The sequence below is a fragment of the Lepisosteus oculatus genome, chromosome 8, assembly GCF_040954835.1.
Source record: "Lepisosteus oculatus isolate fLepOcu1 chromosome 8, fLepOcu1.hap2, whole genome shotgun sequence".
In the NCBI taxonomy this organism is placed as follows: domain Eukaryota; kingdom Metazoa; phylum Chordata; class Actinopteri; order Semionotiformes; family Lepisosteidae; genus Lepisosteus; species Lepisosteus oculatus.
The window spans coordinates 46,988,133-47,005,683 of record NC_090703.1 but is presented as its reverse complement, the minus strand read 5'-3'; the positions used below and the strand labels follow the sequence as shown (position 1 = coordinate 47,005,683).

At 50.3% G+C, this 17,551-nt stretch overlaps 1 protein-coding gene across 6 annotated transcripts; it reads right to left on the bottom strand.

Moving 5' to 3' along the window:
- LOC107077923 (mucin-19-like) lies at positions 1-15,724 on the bottom strand. Of its 6 annotated transcripts, none has more exons than XM_069193603.1 (19): positions 14,922-15,575; positions 14,689-14,722; positions 10,869-12,926; positions 10,509-10,584; positions 9,782-9,946; positions 9,113-9,220; positions 7,950-8,099; positions 7,210-7,281; positions 6,387-6,443; positions 5,702-5,800; positions 5,005-5,061; positions 4,838-4,903; positions 4,657-4,734; positions 4,494-4,565; positions 3,666-3,737; positions 3,522-3,572; positions 3,035-3,127; positions 1,730-1,813; positions 1-319 (listed from the first exon to the last, which is right to left on the bottom strand). In XM_069193603.1, exons 2-19 carry the CDS (start codon positions 14,689-14,691, stop codon positions 273-275), a joined length of 3,408 nt encoding a protein of 1,135 aa, XP_069049704.1. In that variant the 5' UTR covers positions 14,692-14,722; positions 14,922-15,575; the 3' UTR covers positions 1-272. The 6 variants fall into 6 exon arrangements, with proteins under 6 accessions (XP_069049704.1, XP_069049703.1, XP_069049705.1 ...); XM_069193602.1 differs by having other exon boundaries at positions 14,927-15,575; XM_069193604.1 differs by lacking the exons at positions 14,689-14,722; positions 14,922-15,575 and adding an exon at positions 15,622-15,724.
- Positions 15,725-17,551: the final 1,827 nt, after the last annotated feature.

Below are 17,551 nucleotides of genomic sequence, written 5' to 3'. Positions count from 1 at the left end.
TGGTTGACAAAAAGCTAAAGCACTTTATTAGCGTTTTGTGTGCAGCAAAAACATTCAAAAGGAGCAGGTCAGATTGCAGTGTACGCGACTTCTTCGAACCCTGCCCCTGCTTGCCACCTCACCTCGCAAGGACAAATTTTTAAAATAATGGTTTAAAAAATGCTTTATTTAATATAACATTTATCGTGCAACTTAACGGTGTAGAAACCAACAGCCACTCCACCCCAGCAGACTGTTGAATAAAAGCAAAAAAAAAACCCGATATAAATCCTTCAGTGGGGCGTCTCCGTCACACTCGCGTCGCGGGTCTTCAGAATGGCTGGAAAAAGGGAGAGGGAACGAATGAAGACGCGTTCGCCGGCGCTCTGCAACACCCTCGCTTCGCCCGGACAGGTAGCGCACTCCGAAGGGCTGCGCTGGCTTGATCGCGCTGGAAGGATTTTTAAAGCCCTCGCTCGTCTCCTCTGCAGACGTGTGCGGATGAGATCGCAATCCTTTCCGGCCGCCGGGGGCGCAGGTCTGGGCTGGGTTCGTCAATAACCCACACCCCCCGGGGAGCCCCTACGTGCGCCGCTGGAGGCCCGCAGACGGCCGACGCGTCCTCTACAGCCACAGAGCACGTCCCCCCCCCTCCGGGAGTGTCCGCACTCGGCGACCGATTCGAACGCACAGCTCACACAGGGGGTTAAAGCCAAGAAAATCCTGCTAAAACCCCCCTTCCTGCTCTTTGTGGTCAAATCACATTCCAGATAAATGGAATGGGGGGGGGAGGGGAATTTACTAATACAGGGAACAGTGTTCCGATATTTAAGTACATCTTTTTACAGCTCAGAAAAAGCCAACAAGACTCAGCTCATTACCACTGCTAACAGTTAGTGTTCCACAGAATTCAAGTCACCTTGAGAGGAACCTGCACCACACTATCGAGACACGTGCCAAGTCCACAGTGACCAAACACTCTCCGCAGGGGGAGTTTGAAAGCGTTGGAGAGGCACAGGGGAACGGCATCAACGCAAAAATGCCATTTTCCATTATAACCATACCAGCAGCAATATCACCCTGCAGCTCACAGCTGGCAGCCCACTGGGGCTCAGCAGTGTGAGACTGGTCAGTACCTAGATGGGAGACCTCCTGGGAAAAACTAAGGTTGCTGCTGGAAGAGGTGTTAGTGCAGCCAGTAGGGGGCGCTCACCCTGCAGTCTGTGGGGGTCCTAATGCCCCAGTATAGTGAAGGGGACACTAAACTGTAAAATAGGCGCCGTCCTTCGGATGAGATGTAAAACTGAGGTCCTGACTCTCTGTGGTCATCAAAAATCCCGGGGTGTTTCTCGAGACGAGTAGGGGTGTTACCCCAGTGTCCTGACCAAATTTCCTCCTGGCCTTTACCAATCATGGCCTCCTAATAATCCCCATCTCTGAACTGGCTTCATCACTCTGCTCTCCTCCCCACTGAGAGCTGGTGTGTGGGGGGGCAGACTGGTGCATCATCCAGGTGGGGCTGCACGCTGGTGGTGGTGGGATTCCCTAGAACCTGAACAGCATTTTGAGTGGCATGTCCAGAAAAGCACCACATAAGTGTACGGGCATTATGTATAGATGTGCAATTCAACCTCGCCAGAAAAGGTGGGGGTCTGCTTTTGGGGGACCCTTTGCAAGATGAGGGATTTTGTTCTTGTGCAAGCGCAAAACAGCCTAGAGTTTGCTTTAGCTCTTAAGAGGAAGAGCTGACCTGCTTTGAGTTGCTCTTCTAGAAGTCGACACCTTTCCTGGAGCATTTTGTTTTCCTGGCAGTACAGCTCACATTGTGCAGATCCTGGCAAGAGAGAAAAGACACGTTGTGTATCCTGAGCAGGACTGAACCGGAAAGACCAGGAGATTTTTCTTTCCACAGTCTTTAGTGGTAGCAGGTCTTCTTGTTCACTACCAGCAGAAACTGACAACTGCTATAAAAGGCACAGGAGCGATCTGGGAGATTGGTTTTAATAAAGACAGCAAAGTGGGAACTCTGCAAAGTCTTAATGCAGGCAACATACCCACTGCAAACAATACAAAGTTGTTCGATAAGTACAGTATGCAATGAAATCAAGCACTTTCACTAAGGCTTTAAAATGCAAAGTACATGAAACTTTCTAGTCCTTAGAAAATTTAGCTACACATTTTAATAGAAAATGCAATATAATCTCAAAAACATTGTGGGGATTATTGAATAGCTTTCTGCATAAAGGATTCTCACTGTATTTCTACTACTTTATTTGGCTGATGTTTAGCTCTAGAAGTTTGTCTACACTCATTTACACTGGAGTATATAGGGATTGTACTGCAACCCTTCAGTCAGCAGCTAACGTGCTCAGGGGTACAAGTGCAGTATCTTATCTGGGATTTGAACCCACAACCTTCCAGTTACGAGTCCAGAACCCTACATGCTGCTCCACACTGCTGCCCCTTGAGTGTCATAGACCTACTCAAAACGGAGAAACCATTAAACACCCAGGAAGCTGAAAAAAATATATAGTTTTGACTCTGTTTCGGAAGGCAAAGGAGAAAAGCAGGGTTGTGTGGAATGTTTCTATTAAGAAGCACAAATTCAGTATTGGACACGTGAATACTGTCCCCCCATTTAGAGCAGGAAAATAAAAATGTTCAAGTGCTCTAATGAAGCCAATAATCAGCTGACTGAGCAACTGAAGAACTGAAAGGAATGGAGGGCAGGAATATAAAACCTGCACATACACATACGCCAGCCCTCTAGGAACAGGAGTGGGCCGCATACAAGAACACAGTATTACTGCTCTTTGGGCACTAAGACCCCCCTAGTGGTCTGATGGTGGTACTACAACATGTACCACTCCTCACAAACACCCAGAAAGGCCCGTCTCTTCAGGGCCGCTGCAACTCGGTCCTCCACCCTGCAGACTCGAGAGACTCCTTGCATGCATCAATCCATCATTTCATAGCCCCACCACCCCTCAGGGGGGAAAATAAGCTTTTCACCTTCACATAAAGTGACCCCTTCGGCAGAAGGACAAAGACGTACCTGCTTTCAGCTGCTCTTCTAGACGTCGGCACCTGGCCAGCAGTGCCCTGCTCTCCCGGCAGCTCTCAGCGCAGTCGCTGCACGACGCAGAGCCTGAGACGAGAACAGGGAAAGAGCATCAGCACGCGCCCAGTCTGCAGGACCCCTTGTCACCACTGCAATCAGCCACTACCTGCCAGCTGGGCTGGTTTACTGCCCCCGATGCAGGTAAAGACGCAACAACATCTAGCACATTTAACAGAGGTGTGCGTCTGTGCATAAGCTCAGCGTACTTAACTGAAAAGGACTCACACGGGACACCATAAAAAATAAATTATTGTTTCTTACCACCAAACAGGAGACACTGAGTGGCTACCTCTTGTTTGTAAATGTTCTCATCTTTAAGCAGCAAGGGATTTAGGGTGAGCTATGAGGCTAAGGTTGGAGACCCCCTGTTTCAGGGTTAAATATCTAGGGACACTTAAATAAAAGGGGGAACTGCTCTTACCTTGGCTCTTGTCTGGAGGACTGGCAGCCTGCTCGTCCAAGGAAGAGACACCTGGGAAGGAGAACCCAGGAGAAGTCAACCCTGGGGGAGAGGGAGTGTGTCGCTGGCCAGCCGGCTGCCGCAGGCGGGACACAGGAAACTCACCCAGATTCTCCTCCACCGGGCTCCCAGCACGCTCCCCCGCTTCAAACGTCAGGTTGGCCGACGGAGAAGAGTCTGGAAAAGCGGATCAGGCCGTAAGCCAGCTGGAAAGATCAAGAGCTCGGGAAAGGAGGGGTTGGTTTGACAGTTACAAGGCAGATCTCCAAACAAGAGACACGCAGTAGACGACCTGGGATACAAGCGCACAAAGACCCCCAGCTACACAAGGGTCAGGAACTGCAGGATTGTCAAAAGCGGTTTCTCAAGGGCAGAACCGGCTGAAAAGCCATTGAAAGTCATCCTGCCAGTAGAGAGAAAGCATCAATGCATCTCTGTCACCATTTCCTCCAGCTCCCAGGCTGGAACACCGCCTGTCCAAGTTTCATCTGGCTGCTGTACACCTGTTGCAAGAACACTTCAATGTTTTCTCGTTAACGCAGTCACACAGGAACGTGTGGATGCAGCTTCCCCCCCAGAGTCCCGTACGTCTGGCCTTAAAGTTTTTTTCTGGGGACAACACCATTGCTAGCGTGACCTCTGACCCGAGGGTCAAGGCAGCTCTCTGCAGCAACAAAACCACGAAGTGCAAAATGTTTGCAGGTTTTTCTCTGGCGTTTTAAGCAGGGTGGAGGAGCAGTTAGGTCTCCAGGCGTCTAACAGGATGGATCCCGGGCGTAGTCCGAGCCAGGTGCCTCACTCGGAATGCTCCAGCAAAATACACTGGATGCACTTACACCCGGGCAAAGCACTTTGGCCGAGAGGGTCAGGGAAAAAAAAAAGCTAAGAACAGCAATGGCGGAGAAGTGGTTTCCGAGCCGCACGCGTGCTCACCATCGTTCTGGAGGAGGGCTGCGGGCGAGTCCGACTGTGGTGGGGGTCCAGCCCAGGAGGCCGCGGCGCCACCTGGAGGGAACAGGCAGGCAGAGCGGGGGTAAGCGGCGCACGTGGGATAGAGCCCAGCAGCCCGCCCGCAGGAGCCGGGGCGGACACCTACCGGCTGGCTCTTCCTGCAGGCTCCCGGCTCGCCCAGGGCTGGCGATGTCCAGCGTCCGGTTGACAGGCGGGGAGGGAACTGCAGGAAAGAAACAGAAGAAGGACACCATATCAGGCCTCAGAGCCAGGCAGGTCAAAGCGAAAGCAGTCCAGGGGCAGCGGGTTCGGCGCCAGGACCTCACCTGAATTCTGTGTCCCGGGCCCAGCTGGCCGGGCTGTTTCAAAAGTCACGTTCGCAGAAGACTCGTCTACAGAGCAGGAGATTTTAAAAAAAGGGTCACCGGAGTGTCCAAACCCTATTATCCCACTAAATAATACGTCCGTTAGAGGGATCATAAACGGACTTTACCTTGGGCGGCTCGTTCTGGGCTTGGGTCTTTAGGGTCCAGACGGGACTGAGCAGCACCTAGGGGGAAAAAAAAAAACAGCCCAAATGCGCCTGAGCCCAACGCCCACTGGACTAAGACCTCAGACAGAAGCCATCAGGAGATGCTTTAAGCAGATACTTGCTGGTTTTGGCTTCAAATTGGCCAACACAAAGGACTGGACGGGACAGACGCTCATAGCACTCGCAGAGCAGGAGGTTTAGAGCTTCTGTAAATTAGTAACCCATTTTAGAGCATGATAACAGTGCCCAATGATCTCATTAAGAGCTCTGGTGGAAGAGGGAGGCGTTATCTCCACAAGCAGAGCCTGAAGATACAAGGGCTATAAATCTTGCTACAGCCCCAGGCCTGACCACCACAGCCAGTCTTAACCTTATGTTTAGAAGTAGGGCCAAACCTGTTGACTTTTCCCAAATAAAATCTTCGGGATGCAGCCGATCCCAGTTTTTTACAAAAATCAGCTCTAGCACAAAGGTTGTGCTGGCTGACAGGTTAAACTTATGCAACAATAAGGAAAAGTCTTGCTTCTGTCCATATCTAAGAATCAGGTGATGCAATTTAACTGAAACCTCATAAGGAACTTTAAAGGTCGAATCAATTTTAATGGACATACAGTAAGAAATTAACTAGCCTTCTGGCACAGCATTAATCAAATCATACCTTTGTTTGCTATCTCTGGAGTTGCAGCAGGTGGTGTTTTTGCCCCAAACGTCACATTAGCTGATAGGGCAGACACTGTGGAGAAAAGTAAGTGTGAAACTGCCACAGAGCAAGTCTCAGTCAGCAAATTCTGCCTAGAGAAGATCACGACAGTGGAGAATGAAATATCACACAAGCTCAGCACTAAAGGGGCAAAACCTTAATTAGCCGTGGGCATTGTTCTAAATGCACTGTAATGAAATTGGAGCAGATAACTCAGGGAATGATGCATGAGCCAGTGGTCACATGCAATTTAACGTCTTTAAATTTGATTTCAATGCACAATCATATTATGCAGCTACAGGGCTAGCAAATGCCCGACAGCTTGGGAGGAAACCCTGGACAATCAGAGATCCACAAGCACATTTCCATGCTCTGCCATTTTCAGAATTCAAGAGGTGTTCCAGGATGTCGAATACAAAAAACTAAAAGGTGCTGCTCTGGTTTTAAAGTCAGGGGAGCACAGGCCAGCTGCAAGCTAAAGTAAGCTTCGCAGGAATCCTGTTTATATTATTGTTTCAGGCATCATGGGAAAAGGCAGGCAACAGCCTCTAATGAACCACAAAAACATTGGATTGCAAAGAGACTGCAGTGGAAAAACTGAAAATTGTACATGGCGACATGTCCAGCAGCTCTGGTGGCCTACCTTCAGATTCCTGGGGCTGAGCAGTGGCTGACCCGTGGTCTGCCGAGGGGACAGCACCTGGACAGATGAAGACCAGCAGGGGTCAGTGGTGGCCAGTCTCTGCCCAGCAGGATCTATGTCGCGTTTATGACTGGGGTGTGCTGCATCACACAGAACCGTTTGCCACTTCACAGCTTTACGCCGTCACCACCTACAGAGCAGCAGAGACCACTCGGTCGCGGCCATAGCGAGCAGAGACTGGCCTCTGAACCACGATAAGGAAACCGGCTCGGTGGTAACCCGCACTGCTCCGACAGGCCCGAGCGGTGAGGCTAACAGGACGTTGCACAGAAACGTTAGAGAGCGTGGACAGAGCCCCGAGCAGCTGAAGCAATAAAGGCGATGGCTCAGCGGACGGAGCTCCGCGACCGCGGGTTCGAGCCTGGACACCGTCACCAGAGGGGAAACGGTTCCCTCATCTGCCAGCGACCCCTGCAGCCACTTGCGGTGCGGTCAGTGAGGGGACACGCCTCTTGTCCAATCAGCACCGAGCCTCCTGCATGGGGGAGGTGTGCGGCCTGTGACGTGTTGAAGGGCGATTGGTGGCTTGAGGGGGGAGGGGCGGGATTTGCGGAGTCTCTCCTCCCCTCATCCTCCCCCAGTCTGGCCACAGAGTTCACAGCCCAGAGCCCCGACTTCAGACACACAGGCGGCGCTTCCAACAGCCCGCTCAACAAGAACAGGTGGACAGATTGCGAACAGCACACAGCCCAGGGGATAAACACACGCCAGGGCTGCTCTGGGTAAGAGGGGGAGAGGGGGAGAGGCGGGGCGATTCGCTGACCTTTGCTCCTCTTTGACAGACACACAGATGGGGGCCGGAGTCCCAGTTTAGGAGCAGTCAAGAGGGCAGAACCTGGAAAAGAAAAAACAGGAAAAAGAGAAAGGGGGGTCCCTTAGACAGAGATGGAGAAGAGGAAGCATCCAATGAATGGTATTAAACTGGCAGTTCATATCGACTAAGAACTATAAAATTAAAGAACTCTGAAACATTACCCCTGACAGATCCTCACTACTGGGATCTAACACAAACCCTCTATTTGCTCCTAAAAAACAGGCGGACACTGGTAAAAGCCGATCATTATGAAAGAAAAGTATACTTGATTATCAATGAACCATTGCCGCACTGACTGGGCTCACTGCAATTGCTCAGCTAGATAGCAGACCGCAGGTATAACCCGTTGGTCTACAGGCTTAATGACCAGTGTTGGCTCTGGGCTTGTTTCTACACTGGTCAGCCACGATACACGAAGATTTCAATAATTCAGGATATATAGAATTATCAGAAAGAAACAAGCCTTTTTTCTCTTTCAGTGTTGCCCTATCAAGTCTGTTTTCAGGCATCTATTAGATCAAGTGGTTTTTAAAATACAGTGCTTTGTGAATGTTTCCCTTTTGAGATGCTATATAAAAGCAGCATACACGACCGACACTTGCGACTTCATACTAGAAGCAGGGACATTTTAATAAAGTCCAACCCTCATCATACTGGAAACCCTTCCTTCAGACAGGTTGCCCACCTACCTGCCTGCAAGCCCTTTGAAGAGGGAGGGCCAGTCTCTCTTGACTCTGGTATCCTTCCAGACAGGCGTGTAGCTGGCCGCCTCAGCCCCCTGGGGGCCCCCGCGGACCCAGGGACCTTCGGCACAGCGATGCCCGAGGACACAGGGTCTGCTGGGGCAGAGGAAGAGGCTGTAATAAGGGCAACAAAAGCAGGGCCAGGCTGTGGGCCAAAGGCAGCGGCCTGTGCTCTTTTCATCAGGAAGCTCCTTACTCCGGTTAAGAGGGGCAGAAAGCCAGAGCTTGGATCATAAGGAGGCTCTAGACTCTAGAGACTAGTCCACTGCCGGACACAGAGCTTCTTCCTGCAAGCAGTCAGATTATTGAATTCTACCTCTTCCAGACTCACACTGATGGGTTTTTTTTGCACACTGCTAGTGCTGACCTTTTAGGCATTTAAGATGCATGTTATTTAACTCTGTTGTTTGTGCTGCTGCTGTTCTTTGTTTATGTTTGGCGTTTCCTTAATGTCGGGTTTGGAGCACGCATGCACATAACCATTTCATTGCACTTGTGCATACAACAAACACGCAGGCACGCTTATGACAGCCATTAACCCAGGAAGCAGTCTACGGGAGGTGGATAGAAACCAAAGGCCCTGGGGAAAACCCACTTGGATATGGGAAACATGCAAGCTCCACACAGAAGGTACCTCACTCTGGAATTGAGCCTATGAACCAAAAGCCGTCGGTAAGACAGCAATGTTGACCACCACACCGCTGGGCCGCCCATATTCCAATAAAACTGTTACTGAACCACTTAAAATAAAGCTTAACCCCCCCCTCCCCCCCACAAAAAAAAAAAAGTGTAGCAGTTTACAGTTGAAAATACAGATGAGCCTTATATCAACGACTAGTCTGAAATGGGCTGGGGAAAAATGTCCAGTTCCCAAGTGAGGAGGAGACAGCTCAGCTAACAGCTTGCACTGAGGCCCCACTGGGAATCAGGATCCCAGGAAAACCCATTTTACACAAGACTGAGTGATCTTTGAAAGATGTACGCAGTAGTCCCAGCTCCGCCAGTATGGCTCGTGTGGTACACATGCATTTCTCCACAATCAGTCAGGACTTAAATTGCTCGGCGGTGCCTTTCTAAAGCTAGGCGACTAGAAAAAGAAAGACTCCTACCGACTTTCTTCCTCTTGGCAACAGGAAGAAGGGTTTCGTCGGCTGTTTTGCGAGCCAGCTTGGGGGTCTGCGGGCGCACCCTGCTGGAGGAGCCTGGGACCTCGGACCCTGCAGACAGGTCACAGGTCAGCTCCTCAACACAGGCCCCCCCCGAATGGCCAAGGCAAAACCACCCAGCACATCTCCAGTCCGCACAGAGACACCCCCCCAGACACCTCCCTCGGGGGTTCTGGAAATCACATGCAGTCCCACAATGTGCCGGAAAAGTCCGTGCAGCGGCAGGCTGGGACTCTGGGACAGGCACACGGGCGGTGTTGCAACACACACACACACAAAAAAATAACCTAAAGTACACCCGCTAGCCCCCCCAACCCTCACTCTCACTTGTAGAGCAAAGCCACCAAACGTTCAAACACAAACAGGGCAGAGAACTAACACAAACCCTCTATTTGCTCCTAAAAAACAGGCGGACACTGGTAAAAGCCGATCATTATGAAAGAAAAGTATACTTGATTATCAATGAACCATTGCCGCACTGACTGGGCTCACTGCAATTACTCAGCTAGATAGCAGATCGCAGGTATAACCCATTGGTCTACAGGCTTAATGACCAGTGTTGGCTCTGGGCTTGTTTCTACACTGGTCAGCCACGATACATGAGGGACGGACCTGGCGCACCGAGGAGCTCTTTGGGGTTGGCTGTGCTCGACGCCGCGGTGCCTCTCCCAGGCTGTGTCCCCGGGACCTTCGGCCCCAGCGCTGACCTGCGGGACACGGGCGCTCTCAGCCCCGAGGCAGCAGGTTTCGGCAGCCCCGAGGCCTGCAGCCTGTTACCTGAGGAAAGACAAAATCCCATCATAAACAGCACAGCCGCCAAGTCAATTCGCTGCCTTCTTTACTTTAACAGCATCACAGCGGCATAATCCAGCTCTGCGTCCACCTAAAAGGATTGACTCGCACTTTTCACCCCCCCCACTTTCTACACACATTGGAAGTTGTATTTTATCAAGCCGTTTCACAACTGAACGAATACGTATTCAGGAACTTGAATTGAATGAATTTACCAAGGCTACCATCTAGCAGCTCGTCCATTCAGTTAAGTGACAGATCTAACAGAGGTCACTGGAAACCGTTTCCTTTTGAAACTGGTGATTAGAGAGGATCCCCCCCATCCCCACCCCCCCGCACCGGACTGTGGTTCTCCAGGAGCAGGCCTGGCCACCCTTGACTGAACTCTTCATTATAATGAAGCCAATAAGGTTGCTAACTAAGACACTCATTCGCAAGACCGGGATCTGCAGATTTAACTTTCAACCCTCTTCTGCAGGAGCCCCGTTGTCAAGCCCCACGTCCACCCAACCTCTTAAAACCCGCTTCTTCACGGCGATCGGCTTACCTGCGGTGGACAGATGCTCGCCCCTGCCGCCGAACGACAGTCTCGACAGGACGCTCGAGGGCGCGCCTGCAGAACTCTACAGGGAAAAAACGAGCATCTTAGCCGCCGGAAAACTTAAAGTTGCAGCTTAACCAGGACAAAGCCCTTAACACGTCGTGCGATGCATTCCAACGACAATCGCTGCTGGACACCGAGGGACACAGCCTGCTAGATCACCCTCGGCGAGCCCAGACCTGGAAACAGTGAGTCCAGGCTGGAGGGACTCCAGCAGAAGGAGAGAATGTCAGCTGCTTTTGATTAACGTGAAAGAAGCTTTTAAAGAAAACCTGCAGGTTGCAGGCCTTAACGGGAAGAACATACCTCCCCCGCAGAGCTGGCGGGGGTCTGGCCACGAGCAGCAGGCTTGGGGATCCCGTCGAGCTGCTTCCCCGCAGACCTTGGGGGTTTCCGGAGGACAGCGCTGGGGGGGCAAGAACCAGCAGCCCCGACAGGTCCAGAGGGGTACGTCAAAGACAGGCGCCGAGACGGGCCCGGCTTGGGCAGGTCGAGCATCCTGGGGTGCGAAAAGCAGTTGGCCTGCAGCCCGGTCTTAGCAGGGGGAGGAGGAGGAGGGGGAGGGGGAGGCGGCAGGAGGGACTTCCTGTTCTTGGCGACACCGGAGGGCTGGCCGCCCAGGCTGGCTCTCCGGGTGGACGTGCCGGGCTTGGGTTTAGGAAAACCGCTGGCCGCGGCGCAACTCGCCCGGGTGCTGTTCAAGAGCCTGTCGGTCAGGGGAGGGACGCTGCCTTCCTCCGAGCCGGTGCTGCTGTTGGCCTTGACCGCTTCCCTCCGCGAAGGGGCAGGGTTCGACGCCGCCCTCTGGTGGAAGTTGAAGACGTCGGGCACCGCCAGGGGCGTGGAACTGATCAGGGGGTGGCTCCTGACCAGGCTGTCGTCCGTGGACAAGATGCTGTCCAAATCGCCCAGGAGGGGGCAGACGTCGCTGCTGAAGCTGTTCCCCACCGACATCCTGTCCTTGCTGTCGGACGTGGCAGGCTTCCCCTCCCCGCCCCCCAGGGTCAGCTCCCAGGTGTCGTTCTCATTGACCGCGCCCTGGCCGGGCGCCGCGGCGAGCTCCGAGGGATCCACAGCGCCACAGTTCGGCTCCGCCGCGGAGGGCGGGCAGAGGATGAGGGTCACGTTCGCCTTCGCCCCTGGGGAGCCCGCCTCGCCGCAGCATCGAGAACCCTCTTGGCCATCGGCCTCCGCCGCCTGCCCGCCTTCCTTCCTGTCCGAGACGTTGAAGGTGCCCTCCAGGGAAGACCCCGCGTTGCTGCTCAAGGACTGGATTCGCTCCATCAGGAGGGCCACGGGGGACCTCCTGCGAGGGGAGCTGCAGGGCTCCTCAGACCCCCCCGCCGCCGCCGCCGCCGCCCCCCCGGCCTGCTTCAGCTTCACCAGCTCCATGTCCAGCTCGTCCAGATTGAGGAGGCTCACCTCCGACATCTCGGACGCCTCCAGCCCGCCGCAGGGCGGCTCCACCACGCTGTCCGCCAGGCCGGGCCCCTGGGGCGGGGGCTCCAGCTCTATGCTGAGCCACCCGCCGGCGCTGGCCCCCCCGAGCAACGGGGTGCCCCCCCGGCCGGCCGGGCTGGAGGGGTTGCTCAGGATCTGCTCCACCAGGCCCTCACACTCCACGGCAAAGAAGCTGCGGTACAGCGAGCAGATCCTGTCCAGCGGCGCGGCCTTCTCCTCCTCGGGCAGGGCCAGCTCCTCCAGCACGGGGGTCAGGCACCGCCGGGCCGGCTGCCCCGCCGAGGGCTCGCGGAAGTACCGCCGCCTGGAGAGCTTCTCGTGCACCTGCCGGAGGTGCTCGCTGACCGGGGAGAGGGCCCCCCCGCCCGCGGCCCCGGCCCCGTCCTCCTCCACCTGCAGCAGGCCGACCGGCAGGCTGCGATCCGGGTCCGCGCCGAGCAGCGCCGGGAAGAAAGCGGGTCTGGGATCGTCCGCGGCGGGGGCGATCTCAAACGTGGCCTCGAGGCTCGGCTCCCTCGCCGCGCGCCCGGCTCCCTCGCCCCCCGGCTCCCTCGCCCGGTTCGTCGGCTCCTTCAGGGGAGCCTTGCCGCCCTTCGCGGCCATGGCCACCGGCTCCCGGCACGGCCTCGCATTCGCGCTGTCCAAGCTGAACCGCCTCTCCGGGACCGAGGTCCGCTTCCCCGGCACCCCTAGGCCATCGCCGCACTCGGAACCGGGCTCCTTCGGGCCTCCCCGGGCCGAGCCAGGGGCCTCCTGCAGGTTCCACGTGTCCCTCAGAGGCCTCCGCACCAGAGCCAGCCGGGCCTGCGCGCCGGGGGCGGGCAGGGACTGCCGTTTCAGCAGGGACGGCGCGCGGCGCTGCAGGCGGTACCCTGTGCTGCCGGGATTCTCCTTTTCATTGGCCTGGTTTGGAGAGAAAACTCATTCATGTACATATATCCTATTACCTGGATATAGAGTGGGTGCAAACCTATTACCTGGATCCTAAAGATGCCTACATAAAATATGAAGCACCATTTAAAACAGTGAATAATAATAATAATAATAATAATAATAATAATAATAATAATAAATGTTTCTTTATTAGCCCTATACAATTTCTTGCATTAGGAATTCGTCTTTTCGCATACCCCAGCTTCTCTCCGTCTGTGTCTCCATGGAGAAAAGCTGGGGGTCAGAGCGCCCCTGGAGCAGTTGGGGTTAAGGGCCTTGCTCAGGGGCCCAACAGAGTAGGATTCCTCTGCCGGCCGCGGGATTTGAACCAGCAACCTTCCAGTCACAGGCGCAGATCCCGAGCCACAGAGCCACCGCTCGGCCCGTGTTGTATGCAAACATTTGGGCACCCCTGGTTAAAACTGCATGTCGAAATGAAAAACGCTGCAGGATACAAACCGAAACATGACAGGTTTCCGCACATTCTAAAGCACAGCTACTATTTATTTGATTAACTTAACAGATTGGAAAAAAAATAAACCAGTGAACGTGGCACCTGCAAAGGTTTGGGCATCCTGTCACAGTCACTACTCAGCAACACCTCCTTTGACAGAAGTCACAGCTTCCAAACGTTTCTTGCAGCCAGCTAAGAGTCTTTCTATACTTGCTTTAGAATCCACCCCAACTCTTCCTTGAAAAAGTCTTCTAGCTCAGAAATTCTTAGCATATACAAGTGTCTATGCTATATTTTAGACCATCTTTGCACCATTATTCACCAATCAGACATGAGTAAAAACAAATCATGGTCTATTGGTGACCGTATGGGGGTTTAACTCTTGCATGCCCAGTGTTGGGGTTTGAAACACCTAGCACTCGGAGAGTAAACTATTCAGGATCACTCCCTGAATCAATCTTTACTTCAAGCAAACGGCTCATGGAAAATGTTGCTCTTTTACAGCCGGTCGATATCCAAGTTCATTGAGCAAGAGCAAGATACGCTTCTGAACTCCTAAGTGCTTGTGGCCCGATACCCCTCTCATTCGTGTGCAACAGTTCCAATTGGCGCCATCTGCGGTACACAAAGCAAACTACAGCCCCCGAAATAATCGCGTTTTTTTTGGAAGGCGCTGTCTCGGAATGTAGCAGGAATGTAAGATAGGGCGCCAGGAGTATAACGACATGACAATTTTACAAAAGACGTTCAAATGCAGCCTGTTCCTTGGTCGACATTCGACAATGCTTCAGACAAACTTGCTGTAAATTGTTTAATTTCTCCATCATATGATGACATTAAGTGGCTTAATTATTTTTTTGTTTAGAAGTAAAGAAAAACGTGTCACCCAAACCAGCCACAGGGACAAGACGGGAACAGAGTTAGAAAATCACACACACGGGGAGGCTGTTCGGGTGATCCTCGTTTTGTATGTGTTTTATTGATCCTGGATATTGATCGATAAAGCTATACCCTAAACAAATCTGACAGAATGACCGATACAAAAACACTGACGAGGAACTCCTGGAAAAGATTTTAGGTGGTTAATTTCTTCCCAAACATTTGTTAACACAAAAACGTTAATTCATTCTTTCGCTTGCAAACTGTCCTAACATACTTAATCACTATTTTGCATCTGCGCATTAAGATCATTTTATTCACGAACGGAATGCTCGGGAGCTTCCGAAACCGTAAGTAAAGATAAAGTTGCATTTAGAGGAGAGAAAGGAGTTTACTTACCATTCCCGATGTCCAACTATATATATTTCTTCCGCTGATATTACACACAGATAGAGTAAAAAGGGAACGTCAGGAAAAGAAGTTTTTTTTAGATAAATAAAAGCTAGACTACTGACAACAAAAGAATTTCCAATACAATAAATATTATAAATTTAAATACATAAATGTATTTTAATATACTTATGTACTTCAGCAGGCAGCGTTATCTAAAAATAGTTTTGCAATAAAAATACCTAACTGCAGTAATGTAGCATCTACTGAGTCAGTATTTTTAAACTCATTGTGCAGTTCTAAAAACGATCAAGTAAAATATTAATTCCAAATTTCATCATAACAACACGTCCCACCAGCTACCTAAACCGGTCCGGAACTCGCTTCACTTTCAAACCTTCTCTTCGCTTCTTATTGGCTGACGTCTCAAGCACCAGCCTATAGGAGAGCTCTTACGTTACTGGCCAATAGACAGCAAGAATATTAGCAAGTCCTTTTTCACCATGAGCCAATCACCGACATCGTTAATTTTTGCATTAGCCAATCCCCTGCGCGCTTCGGGCAAACTTCTCACAGTTGTTAGAATTGCTTCGCAGGTAAAATATAGCGTTTCAAATGAAAATGATGAAGTACAACTTTAAAAGAGGATGCCGCTTAACAAAGTAACAGAAAATATGAGTCATTCAGCTAACAGTTGAGAAAAAAATTGCAAATGGGCTCTAGCCAAGCAACATTTGTGTTAGGCATTTTTGTGTACTAAAAGAAGATTCAGAGCTTATGTGATACGGCTGCAAAATATTGCAGTTTAACATTTGATAACGTGATTTTAATTGGAGCGTCTCGTAAATGACGATGAAACGGTCAAGTTACAAAGAGAGGTGTGGCTCATAAACGTGTGTGTACTAACACAACTCACACGACATAAAGGGAAGACCTGCATACCATCAGCACGATGTGGTGATTTTCTTTCGTAGTCTCATTTCTTTAATGGTATATAAAGATTAGATATCAGTTTTCTTAAAATTATATTTAAAAATATTGTGTCCTATATATAGCTCATGTAGGCGCTTCACTTTGACTTGACAGAAACCACCTCACTTACCGACAGGAGAACAATCCAGCCCTTCCGGTTTAGCACACGTGTTTCCCAATTTGCCCTTTAAATAAGTCACACCCCTTATTTAAAAATAACAGGGCCTTCAAATGTTACAGGACCGTGTTGATTGTCAAATAAATAAAGCATCTAAAACAATAAATTCAATGCACAACTTGCAATTGTTTGCAGTATAGCCTTTTGATATAATAATGGGACTCCTATATTTTAGGATAAAAAGTAAGATTTTTATCAAACGGTAAAATCGTTGGGCAACATTAAAATTAATATCAATTTGCTCAGTACACTATGTTAGGATTCGCCTGAGCTAACTGCAGGTTTGTAGACTGATTCAGTTTTTTAAATATTTGTAGAATGTTACAGAGCCGAAAGAAACCTATCGGTCTATTCATTAGGCGTTACTGTTGACTAGAGTAACTTTATTACTAACATGTTTCTCAATAGGAATACTGTTGAACTGAAAACTCTTGTTTTATTATAAGATGTCCCCCAAGCCTGAGAAAATGTTGACGCTAAATAACGTATCAACAATGGTGATAAATCGTAGTTCAGTTTATATGACACAGAAGCGAACAACGCTCGGGGTTGAGTAGTCGAACGAGCCACCTATTAATATATCAGGTGGGTAGCTGCGTCAGCATGCGCGCCTAATAATAAATATACACATATGCTTACACATCTACAGCGCTTTTTCTGGACACTCCACTCAAAGCGTTTCATAAGTAACGGAGGACTCCGCTTCATTTGTCAGTACTTAACATTGAAAGCATCTTAAAATAGATACTGTACTGCTGTACATTCATGGACAAATCCACATTTAGAGTAAATCGATTAATTCCACCTTTTATGAACACCGTGTTAACTCCATTTTAGTCTACATGCACTCAAAATGAGCTTAAACAGCATTAAACACTATTTCTAACTTGTATCAATACGCCAATGTGAGCCAAGCCCTGATGTGGCTCAAATCGTTAAGGAATGCTAGTTTTATTTCCATCTGTTATGGAGCTGTTGTCTTACATTGTGTGCACGGGACCTTGGAATTTCAAAGTTATTACAATTATCCATAAGATAAATCCCTGACACATACTGTACCTATTAAACCAGTAGCTCCAGGGAGCTGTGTTTGATAGAAAAACAATTCTCGTCCTGATGAGGGTTTTCTACAAACTTTATCAAAGGATTTGGCAGATGCTATGAACCACTATTATGGTATCATCCCCATTTACGTTGAACAGATTTAACAGCAATAAGTGAATACAAATGTCAACGTGAAAATAAGATACTGACGTGAAATACAGACCCACACCTAAACAAATGGATGTGTCAAATGGCAACAGTTCTGCTGCATTTCTTGCTCTGCTTACTGTACGGGGCTTTGAATTTGCTTAAGGCATGGGTGCACTGTGCTGGTCATTGAGGGTTAGTGTGTCTGCGAGGTTTCATTGGAATATCACTCTTCCCAATCTAAACCATAAAGATGCCTGTTTAACCAGATCACTAGATTCTCTCAGCTCTTCAGAGGCTGCTGCGCTAAAACAGGCAGAGAACAGCAGCAGACACACTGACCAGCCCTCCTGGATGAGGGCACACACCCCTGCTGTAAAGAATTACCAAGGCAAATCACTACATGGTCTTTGCATCCAAAAAGGAATAGACACAGTATGAAGTCACGGCATAACTGTATGAAATGCTGAATGAAATAAATCAATTTACAAGTACTCACTGTACAGTTTTTGGAGAGAAAAAGACAAAGAC

What these genes read in the sequence shown, in the direction of transcription:
- LOC107077923 (XM_069193604.1), bottom strand. An exon ending in AGAGCTCCTCGGTGCGCCAG is followed by an intron (nt 9,221 to 9,781) that starts GTCCGTCCCTCA and finishes ACCTGTCTGCAG; the next exon opens with GGTCCGAGGTCCCAGGCTCC. An exon ending in TTCAAAGGGCTTGCAGGCAG is followed by an intron (nt 7,282 to 7,949) that starts GTAGGTGGGCAA and finishes TTTCTTTTCCAG; the next exon opens with GTTCTGCCCTCTTGACTGCT.